Source organism: Macrotis lagotis, chromosome 2 (assembly GCF_037893015.1).
Source record: "Macrotis lagotis isolate mMagLag1 chromosome 2, bilby.v1.9.chrom.fasta, whole genome shotgun sequence".
Classification (NCBI taxonomy): Eukaryota; Metazoa; Chordata; class Mammalia; order Peramelemorphia; family Peramelidae; genus Macrotis; species Macrotis lagotis.
Genome location: NC_133659.1, coordinates 119404019 through 119423980, shown reverse-complemented (window position 1 = coordinate 119423980; position 19962 = coordinate 119404019). Strand labels below are relative to the sequence as shown.

Sequence of the window (19962 nt, the reverse complement as noted above, 5' to 3'; positions counted from 1 at the left end):
AAGTACTAGGTACCTTAAAAACATGTATAGTCCTTCCATTCAATCCTCATTGTTACACATTTTAGTCCAAGACCTTACCATCTCATGAATAGATTACTATTATAGAATCCTGCTGTCTGAGTTTCCAACCTTCAATCTAAACTGAATGCCATATAATTATAATGGCCAACAACAAAACACTTAAAAAAGTACACAGAAGAGACCAAAGTTCAGAAGGGAAATAATTATGCTGCCATTGTGGGTACTACCAGGTGAATCTATTAAATACTTAAGACAATAAAAAGCTAAATATTATAATAGCCTCATAGTTTCTTTTTATATTCTTTGAATAAGGAAATGTTTGTTGCTGTTAGCCAAATTCATTTATATATGTATAACTTTCATCATAAAAGTTATATATATACACACACATATAAATTTGTTAAAAAAAGTACTAGTTAGGGGAAGAAAAACTAGGGAGCAATCAGTCAAAAAAAGAGAAATAAGGTTTTTAACAGGCAGTAAATTGAATATGAATCAATTTTATTACTCCACAACCAAAAAAAAAAGAAAATATAGTTATTAGTCATTTGGAGAGGTGTCATGTGTTTCTTACACTTGAAGGCCTGGACTACAACTTGTCTAATTCTGGGTACCTTATTATTGTAGGATTTAAAGCTATTCTTTTTGTTTGTTTGTTTTACAAGGCAATGGGATTAAGTGATTTGCCCAATGTCACACAGCTAAGTAATTATTAAATGTCTGAGGCAGGTTTTGAACTCAGATCCTCCTGAATATAGGGCCGGTGCTCTATCCACTGTGCCACCTAGCTGCCCCTTAAAGCTATTATTAAAGGACTTCTTAGGATAACTAGTCCAACCAATCACTTCAATTCTCAGATGAGGAAACTCAGATGAGACTCAGGGAGTCTAATTGACTTGACCAAAGTTAAATAGTTGATAAGCTTCAGATTTCTATTTTCTAATTAGGAACAATGCTGATAAGCAATAGAGTGTCCAAAAAAGATTTAGCATCTTGGTGAAGGACTCAGTTCATGCCAAATGAGGGAGCAGTTAAAGGAAGCAGGGCTATTTAGCCTGGAGAAACAAAGTCTCAGAGTGGGGGAGGGTTATCATGATAGCTATGATATGGACTAATTTTATTTTACTTGACTCAGGAGAGCAGAACTGTGACTCACAGAATGAAAAGTTAATCTAAGGAAAACTTCTTGATCAACAGAGCTGTTAAAAAAATAGATGCTTGGGGGCTATTGGATTTCTCCTCTCTAGATGCCTTCAAAAGAAAGCTGGAGATAGTGTAGAGGGAAATCCTGACTAAATGAACTGAAGTCCCATCCTCTAAGATTGTCTAATTGTGTACCATTATCAAGTATATATTGATATTTTACGCAGGGAATGGTGCTATGGGAGATACAAAGGAGTAGACTTCATTAGTTTCCCTGAAAATCTTAATCTAGTCAGAGAGACCAGTCTTTCACATGGGGAACAAATACTGAAAAGTGGGAGATTGTTCATAATCAGATATTCTATTGTATGGCACAGAATACAATTCTATAGGATTTTACCTGCAAAGAATGGAGAAATCAGTATAGGCAAAATTTTTTAGAATAGGCTTGTATAAGGTGGTTAGAAGTAGAAGTATAGAATGTGCTTGGTCAGAAAAGGAAGATCATTTAAGATAAAGAGAATAGTTTCAGCAAAGTAGATTGAGAATGTGGGAATAATGAGGTCATCTTGCCTAAAATGGAGAGTTTAAATAAAATGACACAAACATTACTACATAAAGAAGGCTAGTTGATAGAAGGCTTTGAATGACACACTGAGAAACTTGGATTTGATCCATTAGTAAATGAGAAGTCATTATAAGCATTTGAGCATGAAAATAATTGACTGATTTTCTTTTTAAGAAATAGTCTGAAGGATGAATAGGAATAGAGAGACCATGTAGGAGCTATTGCTGTAAGTGAACTGTGTAGTGACAAGAGCCTCAACTGAGGTAGTGACTGTAGGGATAGAGAGGAGAGTCAATTCTGAGGATTGTGTGGAGGACTTAGTAATTTGTTAAATACAAGGTGTGAATGACAGAGCAGGATGGACTAAGGTTCAGAGTCAAGAGATCTGAAATAATTGTGTCGGGCTAAATACCATATGGTGCTTATTCTAGAGAAGAAAATTATGAACTTGATATTGTTACCCTAGTTAAAGATAATATCTGCTCTGAATGTGGACTTCTACTTTCTGCCTTTTTGTTAGAAGACTGCTAGGAAAAAGGCATCAAGTTAGAAGCTGGATATAACATTCTTTTGAAAAAGAATATGAAAACCAATTCTGTACTGTAAATATGAGATCTAGATGGTAGAGTTCTCTGTGCCTTCCATCATCTGTACTTTAGTGCTGATACAACCAAATTATTTCTCCCCATATTTTTAGGCAAATGTAGATAATGTTTTAAGAAATTAATCAGAACATAAATATACCTCTGTTGTATCTTTCAAAGTATTTTATATGGATTTGATATATATTTGGGAGATAATTTTAAAAATAAGACTCTTTTAGACAGTATTTTACTTTACTTAATCAAATATTTTATCATTGTCAAACAATAAGCAAAATGGGATCTCCAACTGTCTACATATTTTGATCAGTTGTATCATTGTAAAGACCTGATCTGCTACAGAATATAAATTGAAGAAATCTTTTTGTTCCTTTCTCCTACCTTCATAATCGATGCTTTATATATTATATATATATATATATATATATATATATATATGAACATATACACAATATATAGTTGGGAAAGTAGGCACATGAATCACTAATTATTGATTGTGTTGTTGATAGTCTCTTGGTTTCTTTTTCAAGGTAAAATAAGGAAGTTAGACTAGATGACATGTAAACTCTTATGCAGTTCTAAATCTTATGTGTCTCACCATTTCTAACATTCCATTTTTATTTCTGCTTCTGTCTTTACTCATTTTAAGTCTTGAATAGCCTCCTTATGGACCTGAATGTATTCATATGCTATACATCTTTCAGTTCTTCAGATTCCTCCTCCTCCTCCATGCAACCCAACTTGATTTACACCTCACTCAGAAATTATACAGTGTTTATTGGCTTACCATTCAGCTTTGCTTCTAACGTTCCGGATTTTGTCTCAAACTTTCTGGATTTTACCTTACTGGCTCTGGATACCTGGGACTTTCTCTCCCTGAAACAATTACCAGACACTGAGACATTCTTACCCTAGAACATTGCTCTCTACTCTGATCCTTTTTGTCTTTTGAAAATTTTTCTTATGGTCTGCATTTTGAGGAGACCAGGTCAGCCACGCTTAATTGCCCTTCTAGCTTTCCTTCTGCTTTGCAGACTTTGATACCATGTTCCCATATAGGTATTTTCTCTCATCTTTTCTTCCTTCCCCCTGCATTTCAATAGTGTTATGTGTACTGTCTCTTCCTGTGAGGAGCTGTCTGACATGGGAAAAATCACTAACCCTGTTTCCTTACTTCCAAAACTGTAAAATAAACTAGAGAAGGAAATGGCAAACAACTTCATTATTTTTGCCAAGAAAACCCCAAAATGAGGTCGCAAAGAGGTGGACACAACTGAAACTCCTGAACAACAATAATGGCTATTTTGAGGATCTAATGAGATATTTGTAAAAAAAAAACTTAGCACAGTGTCTGGCACATTGTAGTTGTGTTTTCTCCTTCTTTTCCTTCCTTCTCTATGCTCAACTGTTATGAGTGATCCTATTTTGAATGAATTAATAAATGAATGAAGGTTTGAATGAGTGTTTCAAGGAAGGGGGAGGGGAACTTGGTTAGAGAGTTTCTGAAATTAACAAAAAAAGGATATGTATTTGATGATTTTATTCATCCTTCTAAAGATTTCTTTCCCGTCTTTATGGGGATTTATTTTCTGTTAAAAAAGTCTTCCAAATCCAATTTAATTTCCGGTACAGACCTAGTGTTCCCAATTTTTGAAACTCCTTTCCAGATTCTTGCTTTGTTTGGCAACATCGACATTACCTCATTGGCTTTTAGTGAGTTTTGTGAGAAGATGTAATCTATAGAACATTAGATTTTCCCTACTGCCAGCCAAATGAGTGCTTAGGCAGACATATATTTATATTCCTGCTGTTTTAAAAGTGTAGCTTCATATTATTTAAAATATAGTTTCCTTAATATAAAGAACTTCCTATAAATTTTAACTTTTGCTATTTAATTTATTAATTTTGAAATCATGTTCTGTAATTTCTCTTAAGTACAAAGATCCTGTTCCAGTTCACAAGATACAAGCATTATTTGGAGTCTTAAATTCATCAGGAAAGGACTTAATACATGGGAATAGTGAGAAAATAAATCATGGTAATTTTGGGGGCATCTTACTCTTCTTTAGTTCATGCAAGATCATCACAGAAATAATTTTCAACAGGAGACTTTATTGCATAATCTATTATATACTCCAGGAACTAGAATGTGGATCATATATATGATGTGAAATAGCACATGGGACCTTTGCAGCAAAGGAAAAAATAGGAAAAATTATGGTATGTAACAAGACAAGATTTGGTAGTCATAGAAAATATCTACATACATTTATTAAGTATCTATTATATTTACTTTTGCTAAGCATTGATAATAGTGAAACAAAGATAAATGAAAATAAAGCAAATAGATTCTAATAAGAATTAGAAAATTATATATGCCTAGGTGACTCATATATGATACAAAATAGATATATGACAGTATAGATATTATGCCACAAAATATATTGTATATATTTTGTGTATATATATATATATATATATATACATACATAATATATAAGCATAGATGGAACCTCCTCTTCACTTAGTTCCTTCAAATAATTCTAGTAAATAATGATTTAAGTTGATTTTCCAAGTGTAGCATTTTACATTTATCTTTCTTAATGTTAATATTATTTTTTTTGGAGAAATATTGTAGCTTATAGGTATTTTGTTTAAACATGCTTAATATTTCATTCTACATGTTGCTTTTAGCCATCCACTCTCCCAGTCCCCAGATTTTATGTCATCTGCAAATTTCATAAGGATGGAGAATTGCTAGAGACCTTGGAGATAATTTAATCCATTGCTCTCATTTTACAGATGAAAAAACTGAACCCTGAAGGGGGTTAAGTGACTTGCTAACTAATTGTTTTATTTATAGTTTTGATCACTCTCATGCTTCTCCCAGTGGCTGTTCCTGGACTTTCTCTTGATCCTATCCTGCTCCATTCTCTTCTCTTAGCACTTGACTGCTTTCTTCTCTAAAGAGAAAAATCAAGGTCATCTCTTGAAAAACTCCCTAATCTTTCCTAGCCTACATTTTCAGAAGCATCTACAACTTTACTCCTCTCTTTCTTTTCTTCAGCATCTGAAGAAGGAGCAATTCTTGCAAAGAACAGCCTCTAATTTTACCTTCAATTTTATCCCCTTCCTTTTCTAGTTAAAGTATGGCTCATCAGTCCTTATTTCTTGCTCATTTTTCAATTTGTGTTTATCTTCTGACTCCTTACAGACTATTAAACAGTCAGGTCTCCCTCATCCTTTAAAATGTTTTGGCTTTATCCTATCATCCCTTCAAGCTGTTGGAACACTGCTTAGCATCTAGAGTCAACTGCTTTCACTAATCTTACTGCTTTACAATCCACTCTACATGTACTTGACTTACATTTTTACCAACTTTACGTGAAATTTCTCTGTCAAACATTACCTATGCTCTCTTAACTGCTAGATCCAATGACCTTTTCTCATTCCTCATATATCTAGACTTCTCTGCAATATTCTACTTTGTCAATCATGTCCTTCTCCAGAGTATTTTTCCTTTCTGACCTCCATATTTCCACTCTCTTCTAGTTTTCCTCACACCTGCATATCCATTCATTTTCATTCTTTCTTTTTCGTTCACAAATTTACTGAATGAATATAAAAAAAATTTTAAACGTAACTATGAGACACTGAGCTATATCAGAGAATATAGGGCACAAAAAGTTAATCACTACCTTTAAGGAACTAATATTTGATTTGAGGAAGAAAACAAACATTGGAATGATGATTTGAAAACATTTTCAGTCTTAAAAGTAATAGCCTATATGAGGAGATGTCATTCCTCATGTAGTGAATTGATTTCACTAATTATGGGTATGTTTAACTTTTTCTTTTTTCTTTACTTTTTCTTCCTTTCTCTTGGGGATGCCATTTGTTACCAGGGGTTCAATGATTATTTTTATGCAGATGACCTTCAAATCTTTTTATATATGATTAATTTGGTTCCTGAAGTTCTGGTCCCTTTTATCAGCTGCCTAATCAGACATTGCTTGAATATCCTCTGGTATTGTACATTCAACATGTCCACTCATGTTGTTTTTGGAATGAATACCAGCATCTTCCCAAACCTTTGGGTTTATCATATTTGATTCGTACCTCTCCTCCAATATCACTACTAGATCTAGCAGTTAAGAGATCTTAGGTAATGTTTGACAGAGAAATTTCACGTAAAGTTGGTAGAACTGTAAATCAAGTATATGTGTAGTGGGTAATAAAGCAGTAAGATTAGTGAAAGCAGTTGACTCTAATTGCTAAGCAGTGTCAGATACACAGGCATAGCATGAGGGGATGGTAGGATAAAACCAAAACATTTTAAAAGATGAGGGAGGCACTCCAAGCTGCCATGGCAGGCAATAATTTTTCATTTGAAGTACCAATTCACTTGAACTTGTCTTCTAACTGGTTTTCCTTCAGTGTCTCTCCTGCCATTTCTTTCTTACTTGATTTTTTCAATTGTCCCATATTATAAACTCAAGATCCCAGTCAAATTGCAACACTAGATGTTCCCAGATGTGACAGTTGACCTCCCACTCCTATGCATTTCCACAAATGGTTCCCCATGATTATAAACTCACTCTGTTCTCATCTTTGACTCTTGGAATACATGTTTTCTGAAGTTCAGTACAGGTGAAACTCAGTGAAACCTCATGTGTTTGCACTGGATGTTACTGGTTCTTTTCTTAAATTATCTTATTTTATTCATCTCTTTATACATTTATCCCCCATGAGAATTTAAGCTCCTTGCTGGAAGAGTCTATTTTATTTTTGCCTTCATTCCACACAAGGGCCAATTTAATGCTTTTTTTTTTTTTAACAATAGGTATTTAATACAATTTATTTGAGTTAAATTACATTGCAGGGGCGGCTAGGTGGCACAGTGGATAAAGCACCGGCCTTGGAGTCAGGAGTACCTGGGTTCAAATCCAGTTTCAGACACTTAATAATTACCTAGCTGTGTGGCCTTGGGCAAGCCACTTAACCCCATTTGCCTTGCAAAAAAAAAAAACTAAAAAAAAATTACATCGCACAAGATCTTTACACAGTTATTTAAATTTCAGGACCAAACAATTCACCTGTTGAAAGACAATAGGTCATTAGATATCTCCCATCTTTCCCTTCAAAACTATTGAATTTGAGAAAAATGAGACACTTATATAGAAATACCCAACAGTTCATATATGCCAAGACTGGAACTAGATGTATAGATTTTGGAGATCTCCTCTTTAGTACTTATAATTCAGATAAAAGTATTGGTTAAGATTATTAAATAAAGGGGTGGCTAGGTGGCACATTGGATAAAGCACCGGCCCTGGAGTCAGGAGTACCTGGGTTCAAATCTGGTCTCAGACACTTAATAATTACCTAGCTGTGTGGCCTTGGGCAAGCCACTTAACCCCATTTGCCTTGCCAAAAAAACCTAAAAAAAAAGATTGCTAAGTAAAGGAGTACATAGAGATAACATAAAAGAGAATAGAGTTTATGATAAGAGTTTTGAGAGGTGACCAACTTATGGAAAAGAAATTGAAAAAGAATCCAATAAAGTATATTTTAAAAGTTTAATTAAAAATATAGAAAGAGAAGCACAAGAGAATAATGTCATAAAATTTAAGGGAAGAGAATATTACTAAAGCAAAATGAAAATATTGTAAAATGCTAGGGTAAAATCAAGGGGTATGGGAACCCATAAGGGATCATGGATTTAGCAATTAGAAGGTCATTATAAAATTAGAGACAGAAGCATAGGAAAGGTCATGAGGAAAGAAACCAGTTTGCAGGAGACTGAGGTGAATATTGAGGAAATTAGAGCTAATGAAGATTACTCTTTTAATGAAGACTGACAAAAAAAGAGTAGAAAAATACAGCATGGAATTTTGAAGGAGAAGAAGGATGAAGGGAAGATACTTTTAGGAGAGAAGTTTCATATAGCTTTTGGTAGATGGGAAAAATAAGTTAGGGGGATTAATGAAGATAAGATGGAGGAACTAGTTGATAGAATAAAGTATTAAGGGTACTAGATCAAAAACATAAGGAAAATGATGTTAATTTTGTTATGGAAGAAGGCCATTTAATTATGTGGAAGTGGATGGCAGAAAGAAAGAACAAGAAGAGGTTTCAGGGCATCAAGGAAGGGTAGCACTAAATGTTTCATTAAAGGAAAAGACAAAATCTTCTGCTAAGGGAGTGGGAGACGGGGTTTCTGTATAGAACTTGAGGAGAGAGGAAACAATCTTAAATAATCACTGTAGTGAACATGGTAGGGACTCAATAAAAAGATAAATAATATGGTTGTGGTGAATACTGAGAACCAATTGAGGTTATAGACTAAAAATTTGTCCTATTTCCATTACTTATATTTAATGACTTCCTCAGGCAGATTTCTGCTAAATGGAAGAAGGTGAATGATAGAAATCATCTGAAATTGGGGATTATAAGGTATATATAATAAACCTTTACAGACACTAGTATAGACAGGATATGTACAATAGAAAGTCAAGATGGGGAAAAGATTTAAAAGTGAGGGAAAGTATATCTTTGAAGGGTTCAAATTAAATTTCCAACTGAAGAGTGAGAATGGAATCCAAAAAACTGGGGAAAAAATGGGAAAGATCAATTGATGAGAGGTCATGGTGTGGTGAAAGAGTAGTTTCCAGAGGACTGAGAATGTGAAGATCAAATAACCAAAACTTGCAGGCAGAAAGGGAAAGTCAAGTAGATTTGGAGTCAAGAGGACCTGGATTTGAATTCTGGTTCTTCCACTATCTTTGAGAGCTACAATTAGTCATTTAACATCTCTGAGATTCAATTTTCTCATCTGTATTATAACCATATTAGTCTAGCTGTCCTTTAAAGTCCTTCCAACTCAGAATTTATAGTTCTAAGATCTTGGACATTGAGTAGTTGCACAAAACTTCATGACAAGTAGACACTGCCTATGGTTTTGAAACATCCAAATCAATGGGAAACTTTGTCCAGGTTCTGAAAATTCTACATATTCACAGCACTAGGGGACCTAATCTAGTCCAACACTTTTAAGCTTCTGATAGGTAAATTGAAGGTTAATTGACTTGCACAAAGTGGCATTGATATTAATTGGCAAATCTGTGATTCGAATTCATATCCTCTGACTTCATATTCAGTGCTTTTTACTGAATGTTACTGAAAAGTAAAGAGGCAATCACCAGTTAATACCTTTGGCCAGTTTATTGGTGATTAAAATTTGAATGTATAATAATAGCCCCTCATAACTAAGTCATATGGCCCAGTAATGATATCAAAGTTACTTTATATGGGCAAGACTTTTCAGTATCAGAAAAATGAGGTCTCAGAATGGGATTTATACTGTGGATACAGTTGCAATTCTTGGAGATGCTCTTTCTACTCTTTTGATTTTTTCCTTTCATTCTTCTCTTTTGATCTGTTGTAAATTGTCTGAGTCCTGCTTTCTCATAATTCTCTGTATTTTTTGTGTCCAGGGGGTAGACCTTCCTTGTAGACTCTGTTTATCTATGAGACTTGGAGGATGGATGGGGTAGAATTTGTAAGTGGCTCCAAAGATGATCAATTTACTGTTGAAGGGGAAGGCAAATACTGTTCATAAAACAGGATGTGTGCTAGTCTCTTCACAAGTTTGTTTGTAAAAAGTTTGATCTTTCTCAGATTCAAAATACAATCAACAGTAATGGAAGCAATCAGATGAACAACAAGACTTATCTCAGGTCTTATAAGCACTCAAAGATGCTTTGTTCAATGGTATCCCAAGTTCTTCCATATAAGTATAAATAAGGAAATGGTGGAAAGAGATCTGGGTTTGGAGTCAAAGTAGCAAGGTTCAAATCCAAGGTCTATTATTCTGTGTGTCTTTGGGGGTAAATAACATCATCTTAGAGAATATTTATTCCTTTTTTGGGAAATGGATAACTTATACTAGATAATCTCTTAGGTCGATTCCAGTTCTAAGTTCCATGTTCTTATAGCTAGCATTAAACAGTATAGAATGCATCAACTATAAACAAAGACTAATATTAGATTGTGTTTTTGTTTTTCTACTAGCTTTCAATTTTTTTATTCACAAACCCATCAACACATTTTTAAGTATACATGCCATTAAATGTATATAAATCATATACAAATATTACTATGTGAACATATTATATATACAAATATAATAAACATACATAAACTAGAAAGTTAAAAGAATACTATAAATATGAAGCAAGCAGTATTTAAAAATAAATTTAATTTTATTAGTGGTACAAAACAATTAAAAAGAATTTTAAAAGAGATCGGTGTGATTGGATATGCTTCATTAAAACAACAGTAGCAACAACAAAATCTTAGTTTAATACTTTGGATTACCGTTACTTGAAAGTCTGATTCTAAGTTCAGTTTTTTACAGTACATGATTTTAATTGCTACCTTAACTGAAAAAAAAGTATTCTACAGATATGTACATTTAAATAGAAGAAGCTCATCATTATTGTATTTACTAAATCATGATACTCAGTTTTCAATCCCATTCACCAATTATACATGAGTTTTTGATGAAATTTGGCTAATAAACTTCCATATTTCTTTGTCTTATTCTGATAGTCTTACAAATTCCTGTCTTACAAATTCCTCCCAAGATGTTACATGTCTGTATTTTTTTATTTTGCAGTGAAATTCATTGGAATTCTCTCTTCAGAAGATTTTTAAGCAGATTCAAAATTTCTGTTTCCACATTTGTGTGTATTAATAAGAGTTTTAACAGACAGCACACTTAATTTTCATCAACAAAAGCTTAGTTTTTAAATACTTATGATGATTTCATACTATGCTGAATTAATATTTAAAGCATAGTTTATATTTAAATAGTTAATATTTAAAAGCATAATATACAGTTGAAAATTTATCATTAATAGCAATGAATATTAATTTATATCTCAAATAATTTTGATAACTAAATTTTTGGGATGACAACTTTTTGAGAGATCTGATTAGTATTTCTTTGTTTTTACTTTGAAATATTACTGATGAGCTCAAACCAGGAGTAAAGGTATTGGCTCTGCCATTTTCTTGTTCATTTATATTGTTTATAGTGTTTCTATTATTTTCAACTTGTGATTTATTTGTAGAAATATTTTAAAGGTACTTGTTCATTTTGTGAGATTTTGCTTAGGTAAAACTAGATAGCATGATCTATAAATCCAATTATCTGGGTACAACAAACTGCTTTATATCTTAAACCTCTGAAAGTGAGAGAATGAGGTAGGGTACTACTTTTTCAGTGTGTGGAGCTCCCATTTTTCCTTCAGGATATGTTGGGTACCATATGCTGCACATGACCATCTGATATCTGATCAAACAGGATGCCAATAGTATTAAAAGTATACATATGCTTTAAAAAGATTAAAATATATAAACAAAGTGTTGTCATTCGTATGCTTGGGTTAAGGTACTATAGCACTTTAGAGACCATTGTCATAGAAAATTCCTTTGATAACTTCAATAGACCAAAAGTATTAAACAATCTCTTTTTTAATTTTAGGAAGATTTTATTTATTTTGTGTTTTACAATTTCCCCCATAATCGTGCTGCCTTCCTCCCATCCCCACAGAAGGCAGAATGTTAGTCCTTACATTGTTTCCATGGTATACATTGATCTCAGTTGAATGTGATGAGAGAGAAATCACATCCTTAAGGAAGAAAAATAAAATATAAGAGATAGAAAAATTACATAATAAGATGATTTTTTTTTAAATTAAAGGTAATAGTCTTTAGTCTTTTGTTCAAACTCCACAATTCTTTCTCTGGATACAGATGGCATTCTCCATCGCAGGTAGCCCCAAATTGTCCCTGACTGTGCACTGATGGAATGAGCGAGTCCATCAAGCTTGATCATCACTCCCATGTTGCTGTTAGGATGTACAATGTTTTTCTGGTTCTGCTAATCTCACTCAGCATCAGTTCATGCAAATCCTTCCAGGCTTCCCTGAATTCCCATCCCTCCTGGTTTCTAATAGAATAATAGTGTTCCATGACATACATATATACCATGTTATATGTTAAGCCATTCCTCAATTGATAGACATTTACTTAATTTCCAATTCTTTGCCACCACAAACAAGGCTACTATGAATATTTCTGTACAAGTGATGTTTTTACCCCTTTTCATAATCCCTTCAGGGTATAGACCCAGTAGTGGTATTGCTGGATAAAAGGGTATGCACATTTTTGTTGCTCTTTGGGCATAATTCCAAACTGCTCTCCAGAAATGATGAGTTCACAGCTCCACCAACAATGTATTAGTGTCCCACGTTTCCCATATCCCTTCCAACACTGATTGTTGTCCTTTCTAGTCATATTGGCCAATCTGATAGGTGTGAAATGGTACTTCAGAGATTCTTTAATTTGCATTTCTCTATTAAGTAATGATTTAGAGCAATTTTTCACATGACTATGGATTGCTTTGATTTCCTCATAGGTAAATTGCTTTTGCATATCCTTTGATCATTTGTCCATTGGGGAATGGCTCTTTTTTTGAAAATTTGACTCAGTTCTCTGTATATTTTAGAAATGAGTTCTTTTTCAGAAATACTAGTTGTAAAAAATGGTTTCCCAATTTACTACATTTCTTTTGATCTTGGTTGCATGATTTTGTCTGTGCAAAAGTTTTTTAATTTAATGGTATCAAAGTTATCTAGTTTGTTTTTAATGATATTCTTCATCTCTTCCTTGATCATAAACTGCTTCCCTTTCCATAAATCTGACAGGTAAACTACTCGATTTTCTAGTTTGCTTATAATATTTTTTTTTATGTCTAGATCCTGTATCCATTTGGATCTTATCTTGGTATAGCATGTGAGGTGTTGGTCTAATCTAAATTTCTTCCATACTAACTTCCAATTTTCCCAACAGTTTTTATCGAAGAGAGAGTTTTTTTAATTACAGATTTTATTTGAGTTTTACAATTTTCCCCCAATCTTACTTCCCCCTCCCACACGGAAAGCCATCTGTCAGTCTTTACTTTGTTTCCATATTGTATATTGAACCAAATTGAGTGTGATGAGACAGAAATCATATCCTTAAGGAAGAAACAAAAAGTATATAACATGATCAGACAATAAGATATCTATTTTTTCCCCTAAATTAAAGGGAATAGTCCTTGAACTTTGTTCAAACTCCATGGCTCTTTATCTGGATACAGATGGTTTTCTCCATTACAGACAGCCCCAAATTGTCCCTGATTGTTGCACTGATGGAATGAGTAAGTCCATCAAGGTTGAACATCACCCCCATGTTGCTGTTAGGGTGTACAGTGTTTTTCTGGTTCTGCTCATCTCACTCAACATCAGTTCATGAAAATTCCTCCACAGGCTTCCCTGAATTGCCATCCCTCCTGGTTTTTTTTTTAGGTTTTTGCAAGGAAAATGGGGTTAAGTGGCTTGCCCAAGGCCACACAGCTAGGTAATTATTAAATGTCTGAGACCGGATTTGAACCCAGGTACTCCTGACTCCAAGGCCGGTGCTTTATCCACTACACCACCTAGCCGCCCCACAAATGAAAAATGTTGAAAGGATCATCATTCTACTAATTGTTTTACATGATAATAACAAATATTAGTGGTAATAGCTAACATTACTATGTTGTTCAAGGTTGTCAAATTTTTCATAACAAGAAAGTTAGATTTGTTTAGATTATTATTATTATCATCATCACTCTCATTTTGAAGATGAAGAAAACGAGAGTGAGAGGACTTAAGTAATTTTTCTGGATCACAACTAGTAAAGTGTAATAGTTAAGATTCAAATCCATATTTTTTTTGACCCTAAGACCAATTGCCTTTGCATGTATAGTTAGGTAGCACAGTGGATAGAGTGCTAACTCTAGAATCAGGAAGATCTTGGTTTAATATTTACATTTACTGGCTATATGATTCTAGGCAAGTCACTTAACCTTCTCTACCTTGGTTTGTTCTATTGTAAAAATGGTGATAATTACTCTCAGGTGATAATTACTTCCTATAAAGACCAAATGAGATAGTATTGCAAAAGTACTTAGCCCAGTGCCTAGATACTTATTCCTGCTTCAAACACCACTGATTTGTCTATTGTTTTGATTGAATTTATTAAATTTAATCAAGACCTGAGGCCCATCTCAATGTAGTCTAAACAAGTGAAATAAATTCAATTTGGGTAAATTGGTGCCCATAGAGGAAGATAAATCCAGTGAAAAGAAAAATGAATAATCACATAATCAGATCTGATAAAAGACTTTTGATCAGGCACATTAGGGGGATAAATTAATAAAGATGAATATTTTAAATATTAACCGCTGATTTTGGAATCAGGAAAAGCTGAGTTCAAATCCTATCTCAGACAACATCTATGACCACAGACAATTCACTTAACACTATTTGCCTCAGTTTCATCTTCTGTAAAACAAGCTGGAGATGGAAATGACAAATCACTGCAGTATCTTTGCTAAGAAGCCCCAAATGGGATCATGAAGAGTTTGACCGACTGAAATGACTCAACAACAAATTGAAAAGGGAGCTTACTTTGAATATTGGGAGAAATTTTTCTGGTAGGAGGAATCCTTGGATAATGTAACTAATGTCACCTAAGGATTTTGACCTTGAAAGATGTAATCAAAAGAAATCAAATGTAAAATTAGACGTTTATTCAAAGGAATGACCCTGAAGGAGATGGAATTGTGGGGGCTGGATTGCCTGTCTCATTCTTTCCATTGCCAGAATTCTGAGATATGACTACTCTATATTCTGTTATAAAGTTTAATCCTTAATCCCATGTTGCTTTTTCATTATGGAGCTCTGAAGTAGTACTCTGAGTTTTCCTTTCACTGTATTCTATTTATTCCCTCTGTTTAGGACCACTCTTGTGTTTCCACTTAGGAGGGGGGGAAAACCTACCTCATTGCCTTTTTGTCTGTTTTACATTTAAAGTTCTCTCTCTCTCTCTCTCTCTCTCTCTCTCTCTCTCTCTCTCTCTCTCTCTCTCTCTCTCTCTCTCTCTCTCTCTCTCTCCCCTCCCTCTCTCTCTCTCTCTGTCTTGTATCTAATGAGCGTATTATCTAAAAATAGATACGTTTATCATTCTACAAAATTTTGTATCTTCTCTAGATTGGAGGCCAGTGTAATTGTAAGAGACATGTGTCTGGCAGACAGTGTAATCACTGCCAGGATGGATTCTACAATCTACAAGAGTTGGCTCCTGATGGCTGCAGTCCCTGTAACTGCAATACCTCTGGGACAGTGGATGGAGATATTACCTGTCACCAAAATTCAGGCCAGTGCAAATGCAAAAGAAATGTTATTGGTATGTGCGATGCAAGAGTTTACAGTCATATCTCTATTATATCTGAAATAAAATACTCTCCTTGGTTTCTTAACAGAAGAGTAAAGTAAATTTCCCTGCTCAAGGCAGACTGAGGGGGAAAACAATTTGAATAAAATTAACTGTCTAAAAATGATTAAATTAATAATTCTATCAAACTACAGCTTGAAGCTTAGTTTAATCAACCCTTTAGAAGTTTCTTTATACTGTAGATGCATTAGCTTACATGGTTCCATACTAATAAGTCACAGAAAAATATAATTTACTTACTGCATAGATGTTTCTTTTAGAAAATTAGCACTTTCTCCAAATGGTTTACCCTTAATGAGTTCTAAGCAAATTCGTTTCCATGTTAGTTTCCTTAATAGACCAAAATAAATGGATTTTTTCAAAATATTCTGTGCTACAGGGTCCTTTGTGATAAATCTTTCCATTTTTTTCTATTATATTTCTTTGAACTGTTCCTATGAAATGCAAAATAAGTCAACATAATTCCACAGATCATGTACATTGCTAGGGTTAGTTATCAAGGGCCACATAATTTTAATTTTGTAATTCAGTGCCAAGCTGATTATAATAAACTGCTACCTTCTGTGTTATTTATCATTTTTTTAATACAAGACATGCTTTTTTGTTTGTTACTCCCAAAGGTATTTTTCAGAAATTAGATTTGATTATAGCAATTTATTACTTCCAACATATTTGAGGGGAACCACAGCCACATAAGGACAAAATTTATCAAGTGCCCAAAATGTACTAGGTACATAATGCAGTCTGAAATGTTGATATATGGGAATATTATACAAGGAGAGTTTTCTGATAAAGAAAGTCCTACGTTGTTACTGGTCCATACAAGATTCTTAAAAAAGACCTTTATCATTTTGTTATCATTCTAGCCACAAGGCATCAGTGTATTTTCTAAAACTGACCCCAGTCATGACAACAAAAACATTCCTTGAGGGTTTTAGAGCCTTATATGTTTCTAGTTACATCATTTCAAATCTTATTTACTTCCCTTAATCTAGATCTAAAAACTGATTTTGCAATTATTATGCTTTATATACAAAGGTGCATCCCATTTAAAATTAGCTAGCTACCCAAACATTTGACCTTTCCAAATAGATAAATGAAAGGAAGGTTGCCAGGATTGCAAATGGATCCATCTATTTGCTGAAGGATTAAATAGGATTCCTTATACTAACAAGTCCTCTTAGTGCTTTGAAAAATAACAATTCAATTTACAACAAACTGAGTTACACACAATTTTTCAGGAACACATATTTTGCATAAAGGTAAGGATTCCGCCCCCCCCAAATAAATTTGTTTGAATTCTACTTTGCTCTAATGTTTTTCAAGGGAAGCAGGAAAGTCAAGTAAAAGTATAATTAAAATTTTTTTTCTTTAAAAAAAATTAAAACTCTGGCTAGGAATTCAGTATTTAATCTAGACTTGTAAAATCACCCATATTGACATTGTACCTCTTTTCCAGTTAAACTAGTTGTTTTCAATTAGGGGGGTTGGTGGAAATCAACAAAAAATATCGTATTCTGAGAACTAGATCTTAATTTGTGAGAATAATCAGTATAATAAATTGAATATTGCATAATGCAGTACTTTGAGCAAAATGATAAACTTGCTTAAAATATACTTTGTTCCTTATAGCATTAGCAAGTTATAACAATCCATTGTCATTTTCACCCAGTTGAAAAGTTAGTATGAGAAAATCCAAGTGGATATTGTATATGCTGTGGAAAGTAAACTGTTAGAGCTAACACAACTGTTAAATCTTACTAATGATTCTATCACCAGTAAAATACATTAGCACCAATAATTTTATTAAAGTAGGTCATTCATCTAGAATAAAAAGGGAGAAGAATGTGAATTAAATGCCAAGTATGCTAACTCGCCTGTACTTGTTAACACTGAATGTGATGCCCTGTAGGCCTTCCTCAGTATCGTTAGGAATAGATTACCTGTCAGGAATATGTATGGCATATTCAAATAAGCACTGTGCATATTTTTAAAACTGATATGATATGAATCCATGTAGACCAATTTTAATAGTTCAAAATGAGTCATAATTCTTGTTAACAATACAGTTATTTTTAAAATTTGCAGCAATAGTGGTCCTTTTTTATTTTCCTTATTGAAATTAAATGATATGCCTTAGGTGAGTCATTCATCACTGTTAAAGGAACTTGCCTTCTATTGGAGTTCTTGAATTTTTATCTATATATATATAATGCATTTCCTTCCCGTTTAAGAGATGCTTTTCTACATATAAGTTCTTGAATGTATTTTTGGCTGTTATTTTAGGCCAGATTTCTTTCTTTTTTTTCCCCTTTCTTTCTTTTTTTATTATAGCCTTAAATTAATGTCTTAATTGATTCAAACACATGTGATAGTTGTTTGGTAGATAGTTAAAGGATGATCATTTTTGAGTTCTCAAATTTGATTTTATTTTATTCTAGCTTAAGTCAGAGAAACTGGGTTCTAATTCTGAATGTTGTTTGTTAACTGTATGACTTTGAGCAAATGGCTTGTCCTTCTTGGACCCTAATTTCTTTATCTATATAATGAAAGATTTGTACTATATGGACTATAAGGTGCCTTCTAGTTTCGAAAACTATTATCCCATGAGTTGAAATAAAAATTTTGATAGTTAAATCTCTGTGATTTGGGTTGAAAAACAAATAAATTTTTAAGTCCCTATTTATACCTATGAAAAGAAGAACCAACGAACAATATTTATTTAGTTGTTATGAAGATGTCTTCTGCATTGGCAAATGGCATGATTTCCTCTTTCATGGAAAATATTTTGTTGATTCAAAATGAAAATAAGCAGTATAACAGAAAATTCATATGAAAATGTAAATTTCACTTTTGATGAGATTTACTCAAAACTATAATTTTAATTTGAGATGTCCAGAAATAAGATTCTTTATTGCAGTTATGCAAAAATATCATCTATTCAAGCATTTTTGTGAATCTATTTTATTGCATATCAACATTATCAGGGAAAATAATTCATTTGCCAACAAAATCCTAAATATATGCATTTAAAGTCTTAAATGTAAAATGGACTTTAGGGATATGCTTTGTTTCCTACTTTATTTTTAAATGTCCAAATTGTTAAAGCAGTATTAAGAAACAAACAAGAAATAACTCCTGTGTATATAGGGGAACAAACTTTGAATTAGATATTGAATAATTAATGAAAATTATTGTAAAGCACTTGGTAAACATAAAGTATTATAATAATGCTAACGAGTAATATAAGCATTGTATTTTGAGGTTTGTGATGAGTTTGTTTCTCTCTGTAGTCATGTTAGTGAAAGGTGCCCACATCAAATATCCCCAGTAGCTTTGTTCTTACTCCAGATATATTGATATCATATTAAAATAATTTCTTTATTAATTATATTTTAATTTTTTAGGGCTTAAATGTGATCGTTGCAATTTTGGATTCAAAATCCTCCAAAATTTTAATAAAGATGGATGTGATCCATGTCATTGTAATATTTATGGGTCAGTGAACAAATTCTGCAACCCTCTTTCTGGACAGTGTAAATGTAAAAAAGAAGCTCAAGGCCTCCAGTGTGATGCTTGCATGGAAAACTTTTATGGATTGAACACTGGTGGCTGTAAGGCATGTAACTGCAACACAGTCGGGACACTTCCTGGTACCATCTGTGATGCTAAGACTGGACAATGCTCTTGTAAACCCAACATAGGTGGAAGACAGTGCGATGAATGTTTGGATGGCTACTACCAACTACAGCAAAACAATTCCTTCTTCTGTTTACCTTGTAATTGTGATAAGGCAGGGACAATAAATGCCTCTCTGCTATGTGATAAATCATCAGGACAATGTCCTTGCAAAATTGGTGTCATTGGCCTCCACTGCAATCATTGTGAGCCTCACAGGTACAATCTCACCATTAGCAATTTTCAAGGCTGCCAGATGTGTGAGTGTGACTCCTTGGGAACATTAGCTGGGGCCATTTGTGACCATATTAATGGCCAATGTCCATGTCTGCCAAATCATCAAGGAAGACAATGCAATCAGTGTAAACCAGGTAAGAAAGTCACTTGCACAACCTTTCAAAGATTTGAGTGATGTTCTTTTTTTTCCCATTATCGTTAGACTGTAGGTTTATTCTTTCTCTTTGATATAAAACTACAAAAGGTGCTCTCTAAGTCAATTCTATCAAATAAGTGAATTAAATATGACTGAAAGATTTGTTTACTCAGGGCAACTGGTATATC

The 19962-nt window shown here is 33.3% G+C and overlaps 1 protein-coding gene across 1 annotated transcript in view; it reads left to right on the top strand.

Moving 5' to 3' along the window:
- Nucleotides 1-19962, top strand: part of USH2A (usherin) — a 1130853-nt gene that overhangs the window by 155590 nt on the left and 955301 nt on the right. Inside the window, exons 11-12 of the mRNA XM_074222669.1 lie at nt 15480-15675; nt 19131-19772. Of these exons, the coding sequence (XP_074078770.1) occupies nt 15480-15675; nt 19131-19772 (838 nt within the window). The remainder of the gene's footprint in view (nt 1-15479; nt 15676-19130; nt 19773-19962) is intronic.